Below are 12358 nucleotides of genomic sequence, written 5' to 3' on the forward strand. Positions count from 1 at the left end.
ATGCACCTGTATCCACAATGCCTCAATGTTGTCATTCATCAAATCAGGTCTTAGTTTTACTGGTATATGATGTTTCACGTAGATTGCCACGCCCCCGCCAAATCTATTTCTATCTTTTCTGAACATGGAAAAACCTTCAATTGATATCAATGAATCATCAAATGTACTATCCAAATGTGTTTCAGTTGTAGCCATTACATGAATTCCATTGTCCATCAATTTCGCTGAAAGTTCATGTGTTTTTCTTTTTTTTTTTTTTTTGCATTTTTATGCTTTATTGATAGTGCAGAGAGACAGAGGTGAAATAGGGCAGAGAGGGGAGTGACATGCAGAGAACGACCGCGGGTGGGAATCGAACCCGGGTCTGCTGCTGGGCCCGGCCCGGGAGGGGGACGCCTTACCAACTGAGCTAAAGGCGCCCCCAAAAGTTCATGTGTTTTATTCCTCAATCTGCAGATGTTTAAATGAGCTAATGCCAGGCCCTTAGGAAGACCCAGCTTGGAATAAGTCCCATCAATGCTTGAACTAGCCTGCCGGCTGCGGACAGACACAGGATTCAAGAAAAACATGTTTGACCTGATGCTTCTCCTTACGAGATTATGTCAAAGTTTGAGTTATTTTGTGGGTGGAGTATGAGCAATAAGGTATTAAAAGGTTGAGGACTGAGTGAATGAGACATAGGCGAAATGGCTCTCCACCAGTTACTGTGTGGTGTCACCGCGGTGATCCTTCTCTCAACCAGAGGTAAGACAGACAGATTTGACCAGTTACCAAGAACTTAAATAGATACATTATGTTTTGCATTACTTGATTTTTTTTTATCAATACATTTTTAATAAATATGCACATTTGGCAATATCTATCAAACTTTGTTAAATTCGAAATTTTTGACAATAAAATCAAAATGATCGATTCTATGATGTAGTTGCAAGTGCATGTTAAAAGCAAAGTGGTCTCTCCCTGCCCTCAAAGCAGTCTGAGCGTCCAACTAGTTCCCCTCTGAGGTCTAGGGGTATTTTCTCCAATTTTACATACTTCTATAAATACCTATTTTAAATGTGCAAGAAGATAAATTATACCAAACTGTTTTATATGGAAATGTTCAGAACACATTAGGCCTTTGTTTTCTGAGGTCTACTTATGTCCTAGACCATTGTGTATATAAATAACTGGCTTAAATGCTGAAAAATGAATTGCGATTTTTGAAAAACCTGGAAATTTGTGTGAAAGAAGAACCTTTAGTCATCCTGTTGAATTGTTTTGGTGTGCAACATGGACTATCTTTTCCCCCTTTTGCGAGTGTGGGTTATTGAAGAAAAGCGTTGCCAAAGTTAAGATAATGTCAATCAAATCAGAAGTGGATCTGAATCTGAGTTGAGAAGGGTTTGCGTCGAGGGTGCGGATTTTGGGACTTAATTTATAGCTGTTAAGATTCAACAGACATTCAATAATCTTCCAGTATGTATTTGATTATGTAGTTTTAGAATTAAAAAAAAGTTGATTGTAAAATCAATGTTTTTACCTTCATGCAATCGGTCAGAATTCTTCAATTAAAAAATGTAGTGCCAAAACGTTTACAACTTATTATAATTTATTTTAGTCATTTAAACACTGCACCTGTCACCTGTCCCCCTGACGCTCCTGTGTTGGTATTTGAGTGTGTCATGTACTGCACCTTTAAAGAAATGAAAAACAAACCAGCCCCGATGTGGCTCCTCTGGTTTTTCTAAAAACTAAAATCAAAACATTTCACACTCTCTTGTTGTCCCCAGGGCAGCAGTGGCTACTGCGGTAGTTTATCACCACCAGTATGACTGTGTGTGAATGAATAGAACCCGGATGCCTCTAAAGTTTAACAGTTTAATACGTTGCTGAAGACTCACTTTTGTTGCATTGGCCACAAGTTGAGACTTTGACACTCCTGACTTTTTTTTTCATGTATGTTATTTTGTATTGTATCTTGTACAGCACTTTGGTCAACTGATGCTGTTTTTAAATGTGCTATAGAAATAATTTTGACCTTGACTCTTGTTAGTAGAGGGTGTGTTATCACTATTAATGAATATCATTGTCTGTTTCATCGTGACATGTTGTTTTTTATTGTTCCATCTTTCTAGGTAGTTCACTTATTTGTCAAACTCCCTCTCCACGAGCTCACTCTCCACGAGCTCACTCTCCACCAGCGCTGCCAAGTAAGTATCCGACTCAACAAGTTTACTCTTCAGATTGTGTTTCCTCCTGTCAGCTGTATAAACAATGGATGGTAAATATAGTGAAGATCTTATGCACCTATTAAGGTGGTTAAGTAGGAAAATCCCACCCCCTTTTTTATATATACTGTATACATGTTTTTAAATGTATATTCTTGTGTTTTCTTCAATTTTATTTGCTATTTGTTTTATGTTTACACTTTGCTATATATATATATATATATATATATATATATATATATATATATATATATAAATATTAGGGCTGTCAAGCGATTAAAAATCTTATTAATTACAGGCTATGTGATTAATTAATCTAAATTAATCGCATACTTATATGACACTGTTATGCCTGTTTATAAATAACTGTATAGGCTACCGTTCGTCTCTCTCTCTCTCTCGTAACTTCTGTCTCCTCCTCTCAGCCAGGTTACTACATTAAATAAATTTAGGAACTACTAGCGCCGAAAAAAAACACAAAAAAACAAGCAGGTTAAATTACTGTCAATCTCCCACAACAGACAGCGCTGCACTGCCACAGGTGCGGTGCGCATAGCCTATGCCGACTCATTCACCGTCCTTCTCATAGCCAAACATATTGACACACACACACACACACACACACAAAGGAGGAAAAAAGACAGGCATATGCTTGGAAGAGTGAGAGGGGGCGGGTGTCCGTTTGAAGGAGACGATCGCAGCTAGCAAACAAAAGTGAGACACAGGAAGATTGAGAGATACTGTTTTGAACCTATTGTTAATTAGGCACCTACTAAATCAATAATGCACAGACACTGCGGAGAGTAACATAAGACGTATTCCTACCTTCATGTTTATTTGCACGGAGCAGCCCATAACACATCCATAGAGCCCTCTCTATGCTTCTTTCTTTACTCTTTAATCCCGTGCGGGCCGTGTCAGCAAGATACAGGTGCAGCTCCGCTATCGCCTCACCTCTTTTGCACCGGGTCAAAGGGCAATATAGAAGTGCGATTAATCTGTGTTAATTATTTTAATCGCGTAAATTTTTCTGTGATTAATTAATCAAAATTAACGCGTTAATTTGACAGCCCTAATAAATTTATACATTTATAAAAATAAAATAAAAATTATAAAAATACAGTAGGGGAGAACGGGGTAATCTGAGCCACTTTTTACATTTGCTTCCCTCTAAGCGAGCTAAATTGATTTATCATTCAAATTTACAAATTTCCCATTAATTCAGGATGTTTCCTAGAAATGGGCATTAGCAGAATTTTTTCAAGACAAAGGGCAGTGAAAATATGATTGTTTTAAAAAATGTTGTCATGTGGCTCACTTTACCCCAGCTGTGGGGTAAACTGAGACATACCAGTAAAATCAAGGGGGTAAAGTGAACCAGCTGGGGGTAAACTGATCCACTTAATTTTTCCACTCTGAAACTACCATAACAACACATATTGGCTGTGTCTTGATTCAGGTATTGCATGGGTATTGCAGCCTACGAAGGCTGCATTTGAAGACCGATTGCGTCATAGCGGCGTGCAAAGGCTGTCCCGTTTGCAAGGCTCCTTGCAAGGCTCCTCATATGCGGTCGTGAAATGCAGCCTTCGTTTCACGGTTTTGAAGGCTGCATCAGATGGATCCTTCGCGGCCCAACATATCCCAAGATTCATTGCGTTTTTTTCAGAGATGGCATAAAATAAAATAAGAAATAACAAAACAGCAACGTGTTGCTCCATCTTATTAACTTTTATCTTCCTTTCTTTTTTTCTTGTACTTTTTTTTCTTTTCGTCTGGTAGACAACTTATTTTTCTTTTTTCCTCCGTTGACAGGGCTGTCTCCGTTGGCAGCAATCAGGGTTGCTAGGCTGCACAGGAGCGGCGAGTCGTCACGCAAGGTAACGGCTTGTTACGTAAACCGGAAATGCTCGTAAACCGAGACCTGCGGAGACCGTCTCATTTAACAAGGCTCGTTGGCCTTAAAACCGGCCTTAAAATCGGCCTTCATAGGCTATAGCCTTCATAGACCGCGAGACTGCGTCCTACCAAGTGCGTGGTCTCTGAATCAAGACACAGACGATGTAACAGTTAGAATCCTGAAAGCTAGCCACACATTCCAGAACTAATGTCGGACTAGTAAACAAATTATTGGGTTTGGTCAATTAAGCAATGCACATTTTCTAAACGCTTGAAAGTAACTCTGAACAAAATCAAATACAACATATTATAATTCAAAAGGTTTTAATAAGATTCAAATGAAAGATAGAACCAGTTAGATTAGAACACAGTCTGGGGGTCAGAACACAGGACCCTTAGAGCCAGCTTGTGTCTGGGGGTCAAAGCATAGGAAAATCAGTACCAGCGAGAACAGCCTGGGACTCAGAACACAGGAGAAGACCCAACTGGATTGTAACATCAGCCTGTCATACAATACAACTAGGCCTACTCTACATTCCAGCCCTGAAGGTTACAGGGAAAGATGAGAAGGTGCTCTTTCCGTGTGGTTGCCCCAGGTCGTCTTCCTGGTGTATTTCCTTGGCATGATGGCTTTTCTACAATGTGTATGACATTAAAATAAAACATATGTTATATAATATTACATTAAAATATGTTTAAGACTAAACTTTACTTGTGCCTCATGGTGGGGGAAAGTGAGACAGTGTCTCACTTTCCCCCACAGCATTTGGCTCACTTTCCCCCACCACCACAATTTGAGAAAAAACTATTATCTTAGCATTCCAGGCTAATCTTTAGCTAATATCATCACATGGTTTTTATATGTTGGTAGTTCAGCAACACATATGATAGAAGTGTTTCTACGTGAATACATTTGCTTTGGCACAACAGTTGATTAAGTTGACAGCAAGAAAATTTACTTTTATATGCAAAATACCTATTTTGGTGAAAAAAACATGCTTACCATAGCACCATGAGGTCCTCTCTTTCAGGGCCATGGGGAAATTAGAGGGGCTTGCAAACATATATCTCACATGACCACAAATGTTTTCCGTTGCCTAGATACAGGGGGTGGCTCACATTACCCGATGCCTCAGATTCCCCCGTTCTCCCCTATATAGTTTTTCGCTCTAGAGAAGAGTGGATAAGATGTTTCCCTTAAAGCCACTACGAGTAAAATGGCACGTTGGCGGCTCCTTTGGACAAAAGCGGTAGTATTTTTACGACGCCGGCTGTCGTGAAGCTGTTTTCTAGTTCGTGCCGGGCGTGCAAGATTCAAATGATCAGGAAGCAATATAGTGCATGTCCGTGTGTTGAAAGTGTGAGGGCACGGGACTCTTTTCGGCTCAGTGAGAGTGGTTACACAGCATCAACTAATGCCAGTCAGTGCTACACACACCTGATTGCAATGAGTTGATGCAGTGTCACCTCTCACGGAGCTGAAAGATTCCGTGTCCTCACACAAAGCAAATGAACGAGAGATGGCAGTTAGTATGGATCACGATGAGGTAATGTGTTTATGTTGTTGTAAATAATGACTATTTCAGATGAATAATGGTCATCTGATGATGCTGGTGAGGCAAAGTAAACTGTGTTTTAGTAGGCTACCGCTCATTCATTTAGGAGTAAACACTGCAGTCTAGGTTCGCTCCGTGAAATTGTGTATATGTTGCTTGGCAACGCCCTCCCGCCCGCCTATCACTCTCCCTTTTAGCTTTTCTTCATTGAATTTTCTTTCTTTTTTATTTGATGGTTCAGCCCCGTTATCAGTCATTATGACGACAAATAACTGTCTCAAACAAGGCTCATGCTCCCCTTCCCTCACCTGGAGGGATAGGCTTCTCAAATCGCGTTCCTGCACCACACTGAAATCTGCGACCAATACAGATATGTGACCATAGAGCATGCACGCGTGAACCGAAAATCGGACTGGGTGTACGACCAGATCAAACGCAGTAATAAAAACTATATAAAAACTTATTTATTTGCACTGATGGTCTCGTTTGCTGTTAAAGGTAATTTATGATTATGAGAGGAAACATGAGGCTGTTTAAAATGTATTTAAATGTTACTGCTTTAACTTAAAGGTGTGGTCAGCGATTCTGGAGAACGCTTGTTGTCAAAATCACTTTTTGTCAAAATCAGTGAATATCTCTTCTCCGATCCGCTTCCTCTCCGTATTCTGTGTGTGTTCACTGGGGAAAAAAATCCAGTCTTTAAACACAGCCTAGGCTCTGTAAATGGGTATGTTGCTATAGCTATGTTGGGCCCCCTTTGTTGACGTACCCATTTGCATGGACTAGGCAGAACGGACAGGTAGCAGAATGTGAGGAGATATTCACTGATTTTGACCAAAAGTGATTTTGACAACAAGCGTTCTCCAGAATCACTGACTCCACTTTTAACAACCATGACCTTTTTCTGTAATCTTTCCCAAGTTGTTTTAACATTATTCATGTAACATAGACTTCATTGCATGAGTAGCGGCACTTGAAGTTTGGTCACATACATATGTCCAATGTTTACCTCTCTTATCATCTATCAGAATGTGGCATGGCCGTTCGTAACACCAGGATTGTAGGAGGTCAAGACTCCTCTCCAGGTGCTTGGCCCTGGCAGGTGGACATACACAACAGGGAGGGACACATCGCCGGAGGGTCCCTCATCTCCGACAGCTGGGTGCTGACGAATGCTTTCACCATTATATAGTAGGGGCCAACATTTCCTTTGATTTTGGTTTGATAGCTTGCCTTGCAACAGGTCTTAAAATGTAATGCAGACTATAGTTGGCACCTTCTAGTGGTGATAGTTCTAGATTGCAACCCTCCGTGTTTACCCGTCCCTCTCATGATAAGTGTAACATCGCTTGAAAATAAAAGTTTTTTCTTTATTTCCTTAGAATGTGCATTTTAATATGTGCATGGGAGAGAGGCGCTGAGGCCGCCATGTTGTACCGCCATGTTTAAACAGTAGCACAGAACGAACAAACTTACGGCCTTTATACGTTTTTATAAATAGTGGGTGTCTGCTGGAAATGTGCCAAATAACTAAATACATCTTCACCTCATCGCTCCCAATAACTTCGTTATTGTGGAAAGAGTTGAGGCGGTGGTGGATGATGCCATCTCTGGTAACTAGCTTCTTGTCCTTGAAGGCCACCGTAGCTTCTGTAAATTCTCCAAAATGGGATGTGTGGATATGGAGCGTTGCAATTAAGAACATTCACCAATAAGATGATGCCAAGATACACATTATTACACACACAGCACCATTTCAGATCCAATCACAATCAGGGGGAAGAAGCAAGATAATATGAAGCTACTAATGTGAAGGTTCTAACAAAAACCTAACAATTTTACTTCTGTGTCTTCAAAAAAGTGAAAAAGCTGAGAACATAACGGTGTATCTGGGCCGCCACAGCCAGTCCAGTCCAAACCCCAATGAAACTTATCGGGCAGTTGAGAGAGTTGAATGCTATCCTGATTATGATGGCTACAGCCCCAACAATGACATATGTCTCCTGGAGCTTTCGTCCCCTGTGGAATTCGATGACTACATACAGCCAGTCTGCTTAGCCTCCGCGGAGAGCACATTCCACACCGGGACCAAAAGCTGGGTCACTGGTTGGGGGATCACTGATAACGGTAAGATTGCATAACTGTACATATTACAGATAAACATTGCAGTTTGTCTTAAAGGTGCACATCAACTAAATTTTCTATAATTGCACGATTCTGAAGGTTATGGATCTGTTCATATGATGGTAGTTGTAATTTATGAAACATTTTCTTAATAAAAACATGCTGAAAATCTCCATTTTTTAAAATCTCCATTTAGGAAGATATGCTGACATACTTCAGGAGGTGAATGTACGGATAGTGGGAAACAACGAGTGCCGATGCACCTATCCTCAACTCACAGAAAACATGATGTGTACCGGGGCCAAAGGGAAGGATGCTTGTAGGGTAAGCACCGCTTTTTAGAGGATTTTTTTTACTATTCAATATACAAGAGAGAGCAAAATAAAGCAGTAGATTTGTTATTAAAGATCTTAACAACAATCTAAATTCAAGGGAGGTGCTCATAGTGTAGTGGTTAGTATAATGTATATTTTTGTCGTGACTTTAAAAGCCGGACTTTAGAATTATATATCAGTATCCTACACCAACAACTATAGACAGATGGATGGATGGATGGATGGATGGATGGATGGATGGATGGATGGATGGATGGATGGATGGATGGATGGATGGATGGATGGATGGATAGATAGATAGATAGATAGATAGATACTTTATTGATCCTGAAGGAAATTCAGACATCAACTTCTGTCAATTCCTGATCCACAGGGAGACGCAGGGGGCGCGCTGGTGACCAAAACCTTCGATCGTTGGGTCGGGACTGGGATTGCGAGTTTCGGTAAGGAATGCGGCGAAGATCCCGGTGGCTTCACGCGTCTGTCCCGGTACGAGGACTTTATCAGAAATGTCACTAACCAAACCAGCAACAGCGACGACGGCAGCTTGCCAGGTTTCATCACCCACAGGTCCATGGGAAACGACAGCGACTCACACTTCACCTGTCCGACTGCCCCACCTCCCACTACCGAATACCCACCTCACACTACCACGTTCCCCCCTCACACTACCAAGTTCCCCCCTCACACCACCACCGAGGACGGTAAAGGTGGCGGCAGCATCTTCGCCAGTGGCGAAAACCTGATCCGCTTCTCCCACTTCACTCACTTCTTCTCACTCGGTGGTTTTCTGGTTCTTTCGTTCTATGCGCTGGTGTGAAAAAGAAAGGGTGAATCTGTCTACGTAAGACTTTATAGGGGCCGTATTATGCTAATTTATTGGGGTTCAAATTTGTGTTTTTGGCATCTACTAGAAGTGATTTTCATGGTTAATTGTTTTAAAAAAGCTTTGCTTTTTTTTCTCTCCCACTATCCAATTTCTTCATTACCAATTTCCAGCCCTATCTGAAAGGCTCCATTTTAGCATTCTTTTCATGTAGTAAAATATACAAAAATGTAAAACACTGGGATTGTCCACAAGAAACAAAACGTAAAGAAGTATGAGATAGAACGTGGATTGGGATTCCTTTACCCTTTTTATTTCTTTCATTAAAAACAACAAGTTATGTGTTGATGTAAAGTGTTTCAATCTTCTACGTATCATCTTGAACACATCTTGATTCAAGTATTACTCTTGTTTAAAATGATTGGCTTTCAGAGAGATTTTTTTATAATAAAAACATAATTAGTAATGATTCCCATTTCCTGTAATGTAATGGACAATAAAGCATCTTATCTAAAAATGATTTCATTTATTGATTTATTGAAAAAAAATCAGTACATGGTGTTGATGTATTTCTTAAAGGTTCCTGGGAAGTAATCATAAGAAATGTTGAGTACAATACGATACGATATTGCAATTCATATCATGATACAATATTGAGCGTGTGATTTATTATAAATTTAATGTTGCACTGCTGATTAAAATAAAACTTACAAATAAGAATAATTCAACTTCATGTATCTTATTATGAAGAAGAGATTTCCGAGAGATTTAAACAACTTATCGCCAAAACAAAGACACTACTTCTCTACTGCTTTTTTTTAAAGAAGCATTACACCTATTTTTAAAATTAATTGTAAATGTAAACTTAATTTAGGCACTTGTCTGTAACTTTCTTTCAAAGGTTTTTTTATTCAATAAAAGATTTGCAAAGCAATTACAGTACAATGATTACGTTTTTCCCCCTTTCCCCCCCGCCCCCCCTCTGAACACACCCGGCCACATCCCACCCCCAACACCCAACCACAAACAATCCTGCATCAAAAAATCAGCACAAAAAACAATACACAACGTTAAAAATGACAAAAACGAAACACACGCTACAAGAAACAAAAATAAACAATATGAAATAAAAAAAAAACATAAAGAAATAAAATTAATTCAAATAAAAGAGGGGAGGAGGTAGCTACTCTTCTATTGTTGTTGTTGGTTTTTTTAAATAATTTAGGAAGGGGCGCCAAATTCTGTCAAATGTATTCTCGGATCCCTGGGTAGTATAACGTTGGGTAGTATTTTCTCTAAATTCATACATGACATAATGTCTCTAATCCAATGTGAGTGGGAAGGAGGAGCAGGATCTTTCCACTTGAGTAAGATTACCCTACGAGCAAGTAATGAGGTGAAGGCCAGTACCTTCAGCTTCACTTTAGGCAAGCCTGAATTTGGAGCAATGCCAAAAATAGCAGTGAAAGGGTTCGGCTCAATTTGATGCTGAAGTAGGGGAGAACGGGGTAATTTGTCACATGGGTTGGATGTCACATTCGTTATATCTCGCCACCAGAGCGCGCTAGCTCTGAAATGTTGATATAAAAAAGGTCCAGAATTGGGATCAGAGGTCACATACATAGACTTCCTTGGAGGAAGACAGCTGCATTTCAGGTGAGAGGATGTTTTGTGTTTTTCATGTCAAATTCAAAATATTTTGCTTCTCAGTATTTTTCTTCTAGGCTTTTACACAATGGGTTTATAACAAAACACTTGTTACCCTCAGAAAGTGTGAAGGGTAAACTATAGTTTAGATTGTGGTTAGCAAGCTAATTAGTTGTCAGATGGTTGTTGGCCTTGATGCTAGCAAGAAATTCAAGTTGGGGTTGGTCGTCAAATTTTTTGGGGGGTTGGTTGTCACATGTTATCTCAAGGCTGCAGCCAGAAAAGGAACCCAATAACGAAAGAAATTGTCAAGCTGTATCCTCACTGACACCCCAGAGAAGGAAAGAATAGAGCAGGAAAAGGCAGCTAGCAAGCAAAAGAAAAAAGGGCAACAAAATCAAAACAACCCAGTGCATCCCAAACTAGACCAGCTGCCAAGGCTACATTAAGTTATGTAGGCCTATTTGTCAACTTGACAATGCAATTAAACATTCAAATTTGGTTCTGCCTCCTTGCCTTCTTTTTAAGATTTTTCCCATTAAGATAACATTGTGACAAACAACCCCATAGTGTGTGACAACCGACCCCTTGATGGGGTTGGTTGTCACAATGTGTCAGAGTGTCTTTGATGGTAAATTACTTCTTCATTACAATAAGTTGGAAAAAAAGAGAGACACGCATTTCTAGCCAACACCTTAAGCTTCAATTTAATGTAGGAATGGCTATTGACAGATGTTTTGGTGATGAGCAATTCTCACTAGAGTAAAAAGTGTGGCTACTTACCCCGTTCTCCCCTACTTCAGAAATTGTTTGAAAAACTGATGTCCAGAACTCAGTCAAGGTGGGACACAACCAGTACATGTGAAAGAGTGATGCCGGTGCGCTCTTACAGCTATCACAGGTCGGGTTTACATCGGGGAACATACGAGCTAATTTAGTTTTAGATATGTGGATACGATGTACTACTTTAAATTGCACAAGAGCATGTCGGGCGCACATAGAGGTAGAATGTATCTGATCCAAGACTGAATCCCACATGTGATCTGTGAAGGCAGAACCTAGGTCCTGCTCCCACAGGGTTCTTATAGCTGCTAATGAGGGGCTATGCAACTTCGAAATAAGGTTGAAAAACACAGAAATTGAGCCTTTTAATGTGGGGTTTACAGAAAGAAACAAATCAACATGATTGGCTGGCGGTTTATAAGGGAATTGGGGAATTAACTTCTGCGTAAAATGCCTGATTTGCAGAAATCGGAAAAAATGTGTCTTTTCGATACCAAAATGTTTTGTCAATTGAGAAAAACTAACAAATAGATAATTAATAAATAAATCACCGATGCATTTTAAGCCTTTTTTATGCCAGATCTTGAATGCACCATCCACCGTCGAGGGAGTAAACAAATGATTAGCTGCAATTGGGCTGAAAAGATAAGATAGGATTCCTAAAGTTAGTTAAGATTTGCTTCTGTAATACCAAATCAGAGAAAATCCTATCTTAGACTCTCCTATCTTAAGTTAGGACTTAAGATAGGAAGTTTCTGTAATATGGCCCCAGTTGTTATAGATGTACTCAGCCATTCTGCTCCTACTGCTGACTGTTGAGCATCACTATAACTCGTTTTCTTTCTACAGTTTTTAGCCTTTTATTTATGACATTTCTTATCAGCAAACTATTTTTCAACACATATGCTACTGCATCCTGTATGTGAAAGTGTGTCCACTGCCCTGTACACCAGCCATCATGGATATATCACCTGACTT

At 39.9% G+C, this 12358-nt stretch overlaps 1 protein-coding gene across 1 annotated transcript; it reads left to right on the forward strand.

Annotated features, from left to right (window-relative positions):
* Nucleotides 1–686: 686 nt before the first annotated feature.
* Nucleotides 687–8944, forward strand: LOC307268981 (serine protease 27-like; the record flags this gene model as incomplete). Its single annotated transcript, XM_080051802.1, has 5 exons — nt 687–744; nt 6694–6856; nt 7527–7792; nt 7986–8113; nt 8498–8944. The coding sequence occupies 5 exons, from the start codon at nt 687–689 to the stop codon at nt 8942–8944; spliced, it is 1062 nt and encodes a 353-aa protein (XP_079907928.1).
* Between the last annotated feature and the right edge of the window lie 3414 nt (nt 8945–12358).

Source organism: Ammodytes marinus (assembly GCF_949987685.1).
Source record: "Ammodytes marinus genome assembly, chromosome: 23".
NCBI lineage: Eukaryota > Metazoa > Chordata > Actinopteri > Uranoscopiformes > Ammodytidae > Ammodytes > Ammodytes marinus.